Raw genomic sequence first — 15,492 nt, 5'->3', positions numbered from 1 at the left:
CTGGTGACCTGTCCAGGATGTACACTGCCTGTGCGCCTGTGACAGCTGGGATAGGCCCAAGCTCCCCTGTGACCTTGAATTTAATAACCAGAAGAAGATGGATGTAATAACAATATAATAGCAGTAGTTCATAGATGAAGCTTGGAAGTTCTGTAATAAAGGATAAAAAAAAATTAACACAAAACAAGAAAACAGAGTAAGGAAAAAAAATGTCCAATTTCCATGATCTGAAGGCATCTGAAGCAGTTTGAGGAGGAATGATAAAAGATTCCTCATCACTGTCTGTGCCTCATAAGCCACTACAGGAAAGGCTTGATGCCCCTCGTGATTACTTTGATCACTAAAGAAGTACAAATTCTGTTGGTGAAGAAATGTATTTGTCACCTTTAAGCTATGACACTTAAACAGTCGACGAAAACAGATATTCAGTTTTACAATGTTGTTTTTATTATAACAAATATACAGGAAAAACTTTGCAGCAGAAAGGAGCGTTGTGCATTTAAGCTGCTCAAAGTGGCACATTTATTAAAACCTTTATGCGAGACATATTTACACTGATAAAAACGACTGCTTAAAAAGGGGCTGTGCTTTTAAAAAAACAAAAACAAAAGATTAATACACTGCCTATAGATTAGCTTTACAAATGTCAAAGTCAACAACCAACACTGAAGTGGAAATATTGGCTTCTTAAAGACATTTTCAGTCATTTCTTGTAATTGCTTTGATGCTTAATACTTGATATGTGCCTTTACAGAATCTGAAGAAACATTTCCTCCATGTAAGCAATAATGCCTAAGCTCTTACAAAACAAATTTACGGGTTTTCATTCAATTCAACAGGCATCTAGTTTTAAAACAAACCCTGAAGACAAAAACAAACAGTGTATTGTGCCGTACAGTAACAGATCGATAACACCTCTTGTACCTGTTTTCTTGTGAAATATTCATGTTTGTGTTCTAAATGATGCACTGGCTCAGAATCTTATAAGTATAAAGAAATTATTTTAAAGTGAAAATATCCATACTCATTATTGTGGCTTTTTCAAAGACATTTATTTCAGATTAAAGTTCAAGGCTGGGCGGAGGCCGTCATAGAGGCGAAAGCTGAATGAATACGAACGTGGAGTCGGTTCTCAAAGTCATAGCCAGCGTAGTCCTCCTGCACAGAAAACAAAATGAATTTTATTTTGTTCGTGCTCTGCCCTCTAACAACCTCTGCAGTCAACACAGACAGATCAATGAACATGCTGAGCAATCAGGTAAGAAAAACAGAGAGCCCAGTGCCCAGTGCTCCTCCTGTGCTCCTCTCAGACACCGTGTGTCTGCCCAGACATGCAGAGATGGCTGTTACGGCTAATAGAGTGAGATCTGTGCTCATTCAGTGTCAGCTACCAATCAACTAACAAAGTTAATGCTAATGCAAGCAAGATACTTACAACACTGCTCTGCAGGGCGAGACTGCATCAGGCATTCAGACCATTTAATTCCGTTGTTTTCATTCTAATTCTGTTGTTTGTTTTAAACTTCCATTGTTTTCATTCAAATTCTGTTGTTTTCATTTTAATTCCGTTGTTTTCATTCTAATTCCGTTGTTTTCATTCTAATTCTTTTCTTTTCATTCTAATTCCATTGTTTTCATTCAAATTCTATTCATTTCATTCTAATTCCGTTGTTTTCATTCTAATTCCGTTGTTTTCATTCTAATTCTTTTCTTTTCATTTTAATTCCATTGTTTTGATTCAAATTCTGGTCTGTTCATTCTAATTCCATTGTTTTCATTCAAATTCTATTCATTTCATTCTAATTCCGTTCATTTCATTGAAATTCCGTTGTTTTCATTCAAATGCTGTTGTTTTCATTCTAATTCCGTCGTTTTCATTCAAATTCCATTGTTTGTTCTCAAATTCTGTTGTTTTCATTCAAATTCCGTCGTTTTCATTTTAATTCCGTTGTTTTCATTCTAATTCTGTTGTTTTCATTTTAATTCCATTGTTTTGATTCAAATTCTGGTCTGTTCATTCTAATTCCATTGTTTTCATTCAAATTCTATTCATTTCATTCTAATTCCGTTCATTTCATTGAAATTCCGTTGTTTTCATTCAAATGCTGTTGTTTTCATTCTAATTCCGTTGTTTTCATTCAAATTCCATTGTTTTCATTCAAATTCTGTTGTTTTCATTCAAATTCCGTCGTTTTCATTCAAATTCCGTCGTTTTCATTTTAATTCCGTTGTTTTCATTCTAATTCTGTTGTTTTCATTTTAATTCCATTGTTTTGATTCAAATTCTGGTCTGTTCATTCTAATTCCATTGTTTTCATTCAAATTCTATTCATTTCATTCTAATTCCGTTCATTTCATTGAAATTCCGTTGTTTTCATTCAAATGCTGTTGTTTTCATTCTAATTCCGTTGTTTTCATTCAAATTCCATTGTTTTCATTCAAATTCTGTTGTTTTCATTCAAATTCCGTCGTTTTCATTCAAATTCCGTCGTTTTCATTTTAATTCCGTTGTTTTCATTCAAATGCTGTTGTTTTCATTCTAATTCTACTCTTTTATTCCAATTCTATTGTTTGTTTTAGAATTCTGTTGCTTTCATTCAAACTCTGTTCTATACATTCTAATTCCGTTGTTTTCATTCTAATTCCGTTGTTTTCATTCTAATTCTTTTCTTTTCATTCTAATTCCATTGTTTTGATTCAAATTCTATTCATTTCATTCTAATTCCGTTGTTTTCATTCTAATTCTTTTCTTTTCATTTTAATTCCATTGTTTTGATTCAAATTCTGGTCTGTTCATTCTAATTCCATTGTTTTCATTCAAATTCTATTCATTTCATTCAAATTCCGTTGTTTTCATTCTAATTCTTTTCTTTTCATTTTAATTCCATTGTTTTGATTCAAATTCTGGTCTGTTCATTTTAATTCCGTTGTTTTCATTCAAATTCCGTTGTTTTCGTTCAAATTCTGTTGTTTTCATTTTAATTCCGTTGTTTTCATTTTAATTCTGTTGTTTTTGTTCAAATTCTGTTGTTTTTCTTCAAATTCTGTTGTTTTTGTTCAAATTCCGTCGTTTTCATTTTAATTCCGTTGTTTTCATTCTAATTCTGTTGTTTGTTTTAAACTTCCATTGTTTTCATTCAAATTCTGTTGTTTTCATTTTAATTCCGTTGTTTTCATTTTAATTCTGTTGTTTTCGTTCAAATTCTGTTGTTTTCATTCAAATGCTGTTGTTTTCATTCAAATGCTGTTGTTTTCATTCAAATGCTGTTGTTTTCATTCAAATTCCGTCATTTTCATTCAAATTCCGTCGTTTTCATTTTAATTCCGTTGTTTTCATTTTAATTCCGTTGTTTTCATTCTAATTCCGTTGTTTTCATTCAAATGCTGTTGTTTTCATTCTAATTCTACTCTTTTATTCCAATTCTATTGTTTGTTTTAGAATTCTGTTGCTTTCATTCAAACTCTGTTCTATACATTCTAATTCCGTTGTTTTCATTCAAATTCCGTTGTTTTCATTCTAATTCCGTTGTTTTCATTCTAATTCTTTTCTTTTCATTTTAATTCCATTGTTTTGATTCAAATTCTGGTCTGTTCATTCTAATTCCATTGTTTTCATTCTAATTCCGTTGTTTTCATTCTAATTCCGTTGTTTTCATTCTAATTCTTTTCTTTTCATTTTAATTCCATTGTTTTGATTCAAATTCTGGTCTGTTCATTCTAATTCCATTGTTTTCATTCAAATTCTATTCATTTCATTCTAATTCCGTTGTTTTCATTCTAATTCTTTTCTTTTCATTTTAATTCCATTGTTTTGATTCAAATTCTGGTCTGTTCATTCTAATTCCATTGTTTTCATTCAAATTCTATTCATTTCATTCTAATTCCGTTGTTTTCATTCTAATTCTTTTCTTTTCATTTTAATTCCATTGTTTTGATTCAAATTCTGGTCTGTTCATTCTAATTCCATTGTTTTCATTCAAATTCTATTCATTTCATTCTAATTCCGTTGTTTTCATTCTAATTCCGTTTTTTCATTCTAATTCTTTTCTTTTCATTTTAATTCCATTGTTTTGATTCAAATTCTGGTCTGTTCATTCTAATTCCATTGTTTTCATTCAAATTCTATTCATTTCATTCTAATTCCGTTGTTTTCATTCTAATTCCGTTTTTTCATTCTAATTCTTTTCTTTTCATTTTAATTCCATTGTTTTGATTCAAATTCTGGTCTGTTCATTTTAATTCCGTTGTTTTCATTCAAATTCCGTTGTTTTCGTTCAAATGCTGTTGTTTTCATTCAAATGCTGTTGTTTTCATTCAAATGCTGTTGTTTTCATTCAAATGCTGTTGTTTTCATTCTAATTCTACTCTTTTATTCCAATTCTATTGTTTGTTTTAGAATTCTGTTGCTTTCATTCAAACTCTGTTCTCTACATTCTAATTCCGTTGTTTTCATTCAAATTCCGTTGTTTTCATTTTAATTCCGTTGTTTTCATTCAAATGCTGTTGTTTTCATTCTAATTCTACTCTTTTATTCCAATTCTATTGTTTGTTTTAGAATTCTGTTGCTTTCATTCAAACTCTGTTCTATACATTCTAATTCCGTTGTTTTCATTCAAATTCCGTTGTTTTCATTCAAATTCCATTGTTTGTTCCCAAATTCTGTTGTTTTCATTCAAATTCCGTCGTTTTCATTTTAAATCCATTCCTTATACAGAGCCTTGGCTACAGTGTTGGCAAACTTTAGGTCAATGCAAAGCCAGTATACTCAGCTCACTGTTCAAGCAGCACTGGCACTCCAATAGACATCCTGTCACCTGATCAGACAGTGGGTGTCTTAATCTGATTTAGAGCGATGAGTCAGAATGAAAAGATCCTGATCAGTTTTATATAGAAAGCTTTGACCCGCAGCAGAAATAAGACAAAATCTAAACACTACTAATTGCTTTTAATAAATCAAATAAGACAGGACTTGTTACCAACTACTTCCAGTAGTAACAAGATCACTCATAGTGCGACTCGCCCCAAAGACCACGGGCTACACTAAAATTAATAAAACATGCTGACATCAGCCTGTTTTCATTACAATATGAGGATGTCAGCCTGTTACGGCATCACTGTGACATCACAAGCTCTCTTCATGACCTTTCATATGACATATTATACTCGATATGGTTTCTTAAAATGTTTTGCAAGACCAGCTTTTCACCTTGGGCGCTAATAATGACGATCAAGGTGAAATGCTTAGCCTACATGGGTGCTCATGTCCTCCAATGCCCAGTATGTTGTTGTGAAGTTTGAAGACGATCAATAAAAAGTTATGGCTAATATAAACTTTGTACTGATTTTCATATATGGTGCGACCTTGATCTTAACCAGATTTTCACCTAAATTAAATCAGCTTGAGCTGTTGGTAACTGCCATCACACAAAACTTAAAAATGATTGTGAACGACCACAGCAGACCCGATGGCATTTTACTGCTTTTCAACATCTTTTATTGAGGCACACCATTTACACACAACGGCCGCAGCTCTCCCGCTGCCAGCCGTACTCACATCAACACCACCTCTCCAACCACAGGACCCAGTACAACATTTAAGTCTGCGGGGCATGATTGCGGATGCCGTGCAGGTGCGTCCGCCTTCCCTGCACGGCACCGCAGGCCACACCCCGCCACAATGATATCTTAAAAACAGTGGAAGCTAGACTGCTAACAAATAGACAGAAAAACAGGACATATTACCTCCTTTCAGGGCAGAGAATAAATAAGGAGTATTACTGTACCTTGGCCTGAAGCATTAGCATTCGGCCCTTCCCCGCAGACTAGAAAAAAAAATTAAATAAATATTTAGATAGTGTAACTCCTCCAGGACCTTGGCCAAGAGAGACTGTCTAACTATCACACATACACACACACACAAAAACTTGCCTCTGGGGAATTCAGCAGCACACAGGCCAGTTCATAGCAAGAGTAGGGCTGCACATAAGAGTTGCTCAGACGCCCCCCCTCATCCCTTGCAGCCAGCTGGAAATACTGTTTCAAAAAAAAAAAAAAAAAAGTCATGATACCAAAACAAACATTGATTATTGTGTTGTGTAAGTGCATGGACAAACTTTGACAATCCTTTAAGGCAGCCGGCGAGGGCCGTGCTTCATGCTGTGCATCAATTTTCCAAAAATGCAAATTGCATAATTAATTTAACACAAGAGTACCTGAATGGCATCTTTGGTATTATGTAGACATTTGCTTATGGCACCAAGAAGGAGGTTTTTCAGGCCTGCACACGAGGCGTCGTCAATCCCCTGTAACACTAAAGGACGAATCAAAATTACAAACACTTTGCATTAGTGCACATAATGCAAGCGAGATATTAGTTTGGAATGCAGTACCTTGGGCCATCGTCTGCAGCTTGGCATTGGAGCAATTGGGAAGAGCTTTCCACAGATACAGAATCTCAATCACTGATAGGATGCAGAGTTCTTTGGATATACTGGAGCTCTTTAGCTTCTCAGACTGATTGAAAAACAAAAGTCCATCTTCACATCAGTGGCATTCTTAGCACCATAATATTCCTACAGGAAACAAACTAGTTACACACTCACCCTTTTCATGGAAAACATTTCTATCTGATTATTCTTGCGTTTGAAAAGTTTTTGAACGTCCTTGAAAACAGCAACGGCTCCTTCCAGATCACCAGTGGCTCCTTGGCACACTGCACCACACAACATACAATATGGATTAGCATCCACTACCGAGCTTACAAAATACCCTGAAAGCATTACGGTGCTGTAATTACCTCCAGTTAAATAGGCATAATAGCACTGGGACCAGCGAGATTCAGTCGCCAATCTGTCAAACGCTCTGTAGGCTTCTCTGTAGTTCAGTTCGATCATGCTGCACCAGCCTAAAAAAAATCGATCAGAAATGATGTTGCATACTAATACCGAGTGAGGCATATTTGAAATATGAGAGAAATATGAGAGCCAGGCAGTACCTATTTCATATAAACAAACGTGCTGAATTTCCCTTTGGTCAGAGGCCAGATCCAAGGCACTACTGAAGGACGTCAAGGCACTACTGATCTCACACTACAGAAGGAAACTTTGTAGTATGAGTTACAGAGAGACAATACTGAGCTTCTCCAAGTTAGAAGACTACTTCACATGGCAAAAGATAACAAAGTTTAGTATTCACATGTCTTTACCTCAAGGCGTTGAACTCTGCCTTTGAAAAACATAAAGAGGGAGGAGTTGGGATAAATAGCCTCTCTTTGTTTAAGAATGTATTTGGCTTCCATTAGGCCTGACTGTGTGTCTGTGCCATCCAGAGCAAAGAAGGGCTGCACTACTGTGTGGTACCACAACAGAGCCAAGCTGTAAGAAAAGCACAGAGACTGTAATGAGAGGGAATATAGCAAATTTCTAATTTATGATAATGACACACACACAAAAAACAGCACAATGTGTTGCGCTTTTTACAAAACTGAGGAAATACGATTCACAGCATTTTACAGTAATATTGCATAGTGTGGTTATATTACAGATTTGTTAACTTGGCAGACATGACCAAATTCCCACACACTTGATTTTAATTAAAGGCTTGATTACAAACATGGTTCCCAAGGCACTCAAGGACTAAAAACCAATTTCAAACGATTCAGTATGAAGCAGGATTTGGAAAATTGTGCTACAGGGACCTGAGTCAGTCAATTATTACAGCTGTTCACACTGGGATCTCTTTTTTGTTTCCTTCTTTCCTCTACAAATTATGCTTTCATTATTTTATTACACTGCACACAACTGTTTAAGTTACAAAACAGGATACAGATACGCAAACATACTCACTCACGTAGCTAAGGGGGCCTTCATGTCCTTACTTTCACTGGCGTAAGTGAGTGCTGACAGGCCCTGATGGCGGTCTCCGGGAAAGCCCAGCAGATTGACGATCTTCAGTAGGTGCGGTGGCACCATCGATATACATAGGTGGAAAAGACCATAACCAAAACTGACTGAACCTTTCAGCCGATCCAGAGCCTCGGGACTGATGCCATCTAGCCTCTGTGATGGACTTGACCCAGGTGAGGGAGAGCGACTCTGGTGGGACAGAGCAGAGCCGGACGATGAAGACGGCGTCGCTTGCTGTTCAGAGCCCCTCCTCCTGCTGCCTTCTTGTAGATGTGTGATGTCGTTGTAACATTTGTTGTACATCTTCCAAGCTTTACGGAGGATCCAGCCTCCTTTGATATATGCTGTCAGAGGATTGAAGCTCAGATTAGAGAAAAGTCCTTTATTATAATCTCTTTGTATTTAACACATCAAATAAAAGGTGGATGACAAATTAAAGGAAAAGCTATCATAGCCATCAGAGGCCAATGTCAGGAAGGCTAGAGCACTTGAAAACCACTCTTCTAAAAGATTCTTCTGTCATGTGGTGTTTCAATGATGGTGCTGAAGAGTGCTGGCCCAAAACCTCTCATAGCTATTGAGATCTAGTGACTCCTTGTATCCCTGCAACAGGGGCTACCTGGGAGAGACCACCTCCATCACAATAAAAGTATTCCATAACAGCTTTGTACTGATTTCAAGTGACACTTCCCTCTAAAGGGACAAGTGGACCCATACCAGCAAAAAGCTTCCCAAGGCATAAAAGACAGGTTTCATTTTTTTCCTTTAATTTGTCACCCACCTACGTGATACGTGTGGAGTGCATCACTGTCAACCAACAAATACCAAAGGTTCCCTTACATGACAGCTCTTGTTTGATAAAAGATAGAACCGCCAGGTAAACCTGGCAGTCTGCAATGATGATCTGCCTCTGGAGTCGGTCCACTGCAGCCACCCCTGACCTCTGAGAGTCCATCTGCCCACACAAACACCCCACATTTACAGGCTGATGACAGACAGGTATGCAGGAGAGCTAACAAGCACATGTGGGCGTTACAGCCCCAACATGAAATGCGCTCTCTATATAATGATGTACAATACAGGCAGTTTAATCAAGTATTTACTCACATTGCGCTTGATCTTGCTTTTAATGGTCTCAATGACACCCATGTTTTCACTCTCACACAGTCTCTCTGTAGCCTTGAGGTCTTCAAAAGCCATTTGCATTTTTTCCTCTTCAAAAGTCATCATGGCGTTCTGCAAAAGGGAAACCGGATAAAAGCAATCAATTGGTTCAAGAAAAATCGACAGTGGAGTCAGAAAAAGAAACAAGAAAACGAAATCTAATTGTTCCAAATTGACAGATTTTGTACAAATTACACATACAATGAATGAACAAAACAGGTAGAAGATAAAGGATATGCACTATTGCTAACCTAAATCCCTTTAAAAAAAAAAAAAAAAAAACATGAGATAATTGAATGCCAAATTCTGGGATTTTGCCACATAAAAAAAAATGATTATTTTTAATTGGTCAGGCTACTAATGAAGTACAATTATACACCAGAAACTCTGTAATTATTCTAGCACTACAACCCAGCTGCCAACTTTTTTCTTCGACTGAAACAAAGATCTCTGTGTTACTTGGACTGCAGTAACACTGCTGTCCTTTTCCACTGTCAAAGCTTTTGTTGGGAATTTCATTTTTCACATGCTGAGGTGCCTGACAACTCGCAAGGGCTTTCGCTCTCTGATTTCTCCCAGTAAAAGATGAGTAGACATCGTGGTGATGTGCTCTGCAAGTGTAACCTTATTCTCTTTGCCCTTCAAGGGTCAATCTCACAGAAGTCCTCTGGAGTCATTAATGACTTGTTAAAAAATATCACTGTACTTCAGATGTTACCAGCTGACCAGGAAGTGGAAAATATTAAAGTGTATAGTAGCTCTTCTATCAGCTCCTTTTTGCAAAGATAAATAAGCCTCATGTCATGTTAAAAAATATATTACAATAATATTAATAGATGGGAATAGGAGCTTCAACACATGCAATCATCATGCAGAGAAAAAGCACATTAAATTAAATAACTCCATTTGTAGCCGTTCCCTACATTCTCGATGGGTGACATTAAACAAAAAAAAAAAAGAGTATAAGGCTATAAATGATGCATACATTATACGCTGTTTGCATCTTTCATCTCTATGACATTTATGTCATACACACTGAGCAGTGATGCGAAAGAATAACTCCCAAACGCATTAAAAATAAAACTAAAATAACGAGCCTGTTTTGAAAATGTGACTAAAATGCTGATCAAAAATAATTTAGAAATTTCTTTGCAAAACATAAGACTTGGCTTAAAAGGACTTAAAGGGAACACAAGGGAACTTCCATAAGCCTCACAATGAAACCAAAAGCTCCCAAAGCAACATTTACAAAAATCTTCGAGAAGTTTGGCCACAAACCAAAATAGCAGCGAGTTGCTTTTCCACTCACCAGAAAACTCACAAAACTTGCACCGAAACTCATCAAAGGACTGTGGTTCCTGAAAGAAAGTAAAAAAAAAAAAGAAGAAAACAACCCCAAACATATAAGAGAAGTTAGAGAAAATCACATTATGTGAAAAGACTGACAGTGTAAAGTTCACTGGAGAAACAATGAAAAATATGCAATTATTTATTAGGACTACTGTAGGTTAGAAAAATACTAATGGGAAGGAGGAGAATATTCAGAAGTAAAACAAAAAAAACCAAGATATTTTCCAACATTAAAGTGCTAAATAAAAAAGTCACATTTGATAAAAACAGCTGAGAAATTCTGAGATTAAAGATATTTAATGGAGTTTTTTTTTTGTTTTGTTTTACATCAAGGAACCAAATTGAGTTTACTAGATAGGACCAGCGTCACTATATTAATCTTTATTTCTGTAAACATATACACTGTATGGACAATAATACTGGGTCAGCTACATATTATACCTACAGGAGCTGTCAGCCATGGAAGCCCAAACCATGAAGCTCCCAGCACACAGTTTTTGTGCTTAAGGTAATGCCAGAGCAGGTTTGGAGCTGTGCAGTTATTGAGTCAGCAGTGTTGGCCACTTTAATGCATTATGAGCACTCAGCGACCCCACTCTGTAACTTCACATCATCTGCAATGCTTTGGTTCCTAAATGCTTCCGCTTATATATACCACTTATAGCTGATTGTGGAGTAGCTAGGAGGGAAGAGATTTCACAAACTGACTTGTTGCAATGGTGTATCCTGTTGCACTACCACTCACTACCATTCACTTAAGCTCTTCAAAAAAAACAATCTATGAATGACCCATTTTTTCCACAAAAGGCAGACTGCATGCTGTTGCCTTTAAATATGCAGAAACTCAGATTAGACTTTCTTTTCTTTGACTATTACCCTCTACCCCCAATTGGCAATTTTTAGCCTCACCCTCATAACTAACACACTTTAAGATGCCCTTCATCTGAAATTATCTTAGGGCATCAAAATAATCACAACAAAGGTGCTCATAATACACTGTTACACACTATTAACACAGCTTTACAACTGTCACAAGCCAGCTAATGCAAAACTTATCAACTAACTTTCTCTTTGATGAATTAAGACATTCAGAAATTTCTACCCTATAATCAAAACATATACCCTGTCACAATTGACACATTTTATTGCTACTAATAATAATCTTTTAGAGCTACACAGACCGACATTCAATATTATAACACTTTGTCCTTAAAAATTCACATATTATTTTATTTTCAAAACTTGCATCATTTACAGAAATCAAAGGGCCTTTTTAGGTTCTTCATCTGTAGCTGTGTAGCTGTGTGGTCATTTTGGTGCAATAACTGAATTTCAGCAGCCTTATATTTCACTTTGAAGACAAGAGGCACCACGTGTCAGTCAAATTACGGCAAAATGTTTCAAATAATTGTGGAAAATTGACTTGGTACAGGTATCCCTGTGTAATTGTGATGGGGATTTCATTTATAATGGAACCACCTCCACACATAAGTGCAACATACTATACAAACGTAATAGTACCAGGGGAGCTTTAACAGAAACTCGTACATACTGCCAGTAAAAGCTCATTCTCAGACAGCTGTGTTTGTGTTTTTCACTTCCCTCCATCGTTTTGCTGATCCAGTCAAAACAGGATGACACCTAGAGCTTAATGCAATTAGCGGGCGAGGTGACATTTACGCTTTCCCCAGGGGTCAGGAACCATAGGAGCTGCCCTTTCATGACATAAGCATTCAAGTTGAAAGCAAAGGCTGAAGCATGTGTATACTGTATAGTCCTGCAAGGACGTGTGCGGTTCAGGAGCAGGGATTCCCAACATTTATAACTTGTGACCTCTTTTAATGAATGCAAAATGCAAAAAGAAAGGTTATGCAGCAGTTTTCTCGCATGCCTACTGATTATTTGGCTGAGATGGGTGCTACTGGACTAAGAGAATAATTTACCAGTTTAATGCTTGCATTTCGATCCTAAATGACATCAAAGACATTGCTTTCCAGAGCAAGGCAAGACATCTGCAGCCATCCAATAACTGGTATGTGTAAAAATATATAAACCTAGACCTCTACAGGTGATGCTATGGATCTTTTAATATTGCACTCTCACCTAATGACAGTCTTCATGTATGCTTGTATGCGTCTTCATGTATGCTTGTATGCCTCTTCATGTATGCTTTCTGGATCAGCAAACGAGAGACCATCTCAGAAACCTGGTTACCTTATCTGGACACATTGTTGTTATTGTTTTCCTTTAATATGTCACTCAACTGTAGATGTGAGGAACTAGCTGGGCCATGTTGACATATTTCACAAGAAGGCGTACAAAGTACCTCAAAGCCAAGCAGCGGTATAACAGGAATGGCAACCTGTTAAGCAAGAACTTCGTTGTTTTTTTAGACATTTATGAAGACAGTCACCAAATATAATGATGTGCACACGTGTCACATATTGTGGTTGTGGATATTTGCTCAGGGTATTTAAACAACACTAATTCTGCTTGTGAGCAGATCAAATGGTTCTCCACCAGACAAGCGTGACACGGGTGGTGGGCTTTTTTCCCCTGTTTTTGTTTTTTCAAAGCTTAGACCACACGCTTTGATGCCTTCAGTTGTAATTGTATTGGTCAATCACAAGTTTGGGAACATTAGCTACACCTGTCATAACATTTAACACAAGCATACGCCTCTGTTTTGTTTTTACATACAGGAAGAGAAGTCACACACAGACCTGTATGTTCTGAAGAGCTCGTCGCTCTCTTTGAATCCATTGTTGAGCAGCATGTTGATTCCCTTCAGCGCCAGCTCTGCGTCGTTTATACTGTCCGTCTCCTCCTCCACGCTCGCCGGGGCTGGTTCCTTTCCGTCCGCCATTAAGACACCCGATATCGGAGGTGAGGAACTGAACGCGACCGGAGACAGGCAGGTAGGGCGGTATAGCTGGTTAGTTTACTTACACTCAGAGAAGTCTCAACCGGTGGCGCAGTTTGGAGCAAATGCTAGCATATTTACGTTCGTATAACAATCCGCTATTTCACATAACTAGCCGGTTACAACACAGAGTGAAGCTAACCAGTGTCCCGCCAGCTGGGCGGCCGTACTCTGTATTCTGTCTCCTGACCGCTGGTTTGTATGTGAGCGCAGGAAACGTGCTGCCTTCATGTGCTGTCGTAAAAAAGATTTTTAGCAGAAGAACAGAACTAGATGAAGAAAAGGAACAGATTATTCCTCTTATTGAATACATTAATGCAAACAGAGGTGAAAACGGTGAAACAAGCCACAAACAGAAAGGGTTTTGTTTGTGTTAAATTATTTGTCAACACATCTGTTCCTGCGTTTCTTATGCTACGACCTTTCCATTTTTGCCCATCAGGAAGATCGCATGTATTGTTTATGTATTTATTTTTAACTTGCAGCCACACTATAATTTTAGAGTTTCCTTTCCGTTATGTTCTCAGGCAATGGTGTATCTTCTGCGCTAACCGTAACTTTGCGCAATTTGTTTGTCATTTCTGAGGGAAAAGAACGACCCTGAAGGCAGCATAGGAGTGGGCGTGGTCTTTAGCTAAAACGCAGAGGTGAGGAGTCCATACAGTTTTTGACGTTTTTGACTAATTACCAGTGGTTACCAATGGCAATAATGGATATTTTCTCAGCTTTGCATTTTATTTAACACGTTTAACAGATATATCCCTAACAGTTTTTTTTTTTACATTTTCAAATCTTATGCTATCCTAATGCTTTTCTAAAAGTATACTTGCAGGAAAACTTCCTTACTTTTACCACATCTTCCCCCCCAAAAAGTCTCATTTCCTCTAAAGCAATACTGAGGACAAGACCTCAGTGTGAGCTGTTACTCTAACACTATGTGAATTTTATAAAGGCCACATTTTATTGTGTTTCATATTTTAACACATCACATATGAAACAAAGTTTCCTAAATGCTATATAATTTACTAATATTAAAATGAGCCAGTGTTGGGGAGTAACGGAATACATGTACCGCCGTTACGTATTTAAAATACAAAATATGAGTAACTGTATTCCGTTACAGTTACCGTTTAAAAAGGTGGTATTCAGAATACAGTTACTTTGTTGAAATAAATGGATTACACTGCGGTACTTTCCTGTTTCATTTTGTCGCGGGTCAGGACTGTTTGGGTTTTGTTTGACAGCTACGTTCTGTTGTTCCAGGCGGCAGCGTTACGGTTGCCATGGTTACAGGGCGACGCTCTCTCTCTCTGCGACTGTGTGTTTCCTGGGTGAGAGAGCGCCTTTTCGTTGTTGTTGTTGTTGTGCTAAGCTAACAGGCAGAATGCTACAAGCATAGCTCTAAAGAATGTAGCATCATGGGCAGTGTAGTCCGTGTTGCAGGGAGAATGGACTGCCATACACGTTATGGGTCTGTGTGCGCGAGGAGGGAGAAAAAGGGGAGTGGAAAGGTACGAGTTGTCATCGAGCAAAAACGGGAGCTGGAAGCATGTAAATATAATAATAACCACTGTAGCCAAGAAGAGAGCCTGACGAGCCCAGCTGTAAGTAAGCTATTAAGACTCGACTGTACACTGTGTTCGTGTTTTCCTCCGAAAACAATAAGTTCCGTTGCAGCAGTCTTTCAACGCCTCTCTCTGTCTCTCGCAAGAAAAGTTGACCCACACAACAAAGTAAAGCTATTTTTCGGCTACGAGCCGACAGGGACCCCGCCGTATTAGTCAGAGGTCCCTTTACTACAGTTCGGAGTCGCGGACCTTCAGTAATAGTAATAAATCACACAGCAATAGTACATTCACGTTGTTGTAAAAAGCATGATAATATATTAAGTATTCCAAAGTATTCAGAATACGTTACTGTCATTGAGTAACGTAACGGAATACGTTACAGAATACATTTTGGGGCATGTATTCTGTATTCTGTAATGGAATACATTTTAAAAGTAACCTTCCCAACACTGAAATGAGCTATAGTTACAAAAGAAATAGACTCACCGCACTGTGCAAAGGTCTTGACGGGACCTTCTGGTCTTTACATTTTGCTACAAAAATGGGAAATAGGACTTTGAAACATGTACAAACATACATGGAA

General features: G+C 37.4%; 1 protein-coding gene across 1 annotated transcript; it reads right to left on the bottom strand.

Moving 5' to 3' along the window:
* Positions 1-424: 424 nt before the first annotated feature.
* On the bottom strand, positions 425-13,522 carry LOC146367656 (tetratricopeptide repeat protein 39C-like). Its single transcript, XM_084912097.1, has 14 exons — positions 13,142-13,522; positions 10,378-10,426; positions 9,012-9,140; positions 8,745-8,859; positions 7,849-8,248; positions 7,205-7,373; positions 6,995-7,088; positions 6,797-6,904; positions 6,603-6,712; positions 6,390-6,513; positions 6,213-6,310; positions 5,929-6,033; positions 5,784-5,822; positions 425-1,158 (listed from the first exon to the last, which is right to left on the bottom strand). Exons 1-14 carry the CDS (start codon positions 13,282-13,284, stop codon positions 1,069-1,071), a joined length of 1,773 nt encoding a protein of 590 aa, XP_084768223.1. The 5' UTR covers positions 13,285-13,522; the 3' UTR covers positions 425-1,068.
* Positions 13,523-15,492: the final 1,970 nt, after the last annotated feature.

This window comes from Perissodus microlepis, chromosome 18 (assembly GCF_051167445.1).
Source record: "Perissodus microlepis isolate ML-2025 ecotype Zambia chromosome 18, ASM5116744v1, whole genome shotgun sequence".
Taxonomy (NCBI): Eukaryota; Metazoa; Chordata; class Actinopteri; order Cichliformes; family Cichlidae; genus Perissodus; species Perissodus microlepis.
This window is presented reverse-complemented; position numbering and strand designations above follow the sequence as displayed.

What these genes read in the sequence shown, in the direction of transcription:
- LOC146367656 (XM_084912097.1), bottom strand. Translation starts at nt 13,284, where the DNA reads ATGGCGGACGGAAAGGAACCAGCCCCGGCGAGCGTGGAGGAGGAGACG. An exon ending in AAATGTTTTCCATGAAAAGG is followed by an intron (nt 6,514 to 6,602) that starts GTGAGTGTGTAA and finishes TTTTTCAATCAG; the next exon opens with TCTGAGAAGCTAAAGAGCTC. An exon ending in TGCTAATGCTTCAGGCCAAG is followed by an intron (nt 1,159 to 5,783) that starts GTACAGTAATAC and finishes TTTTCTGTGCAG; the next exon opens with GAGGACTACGCTGGCTATGA.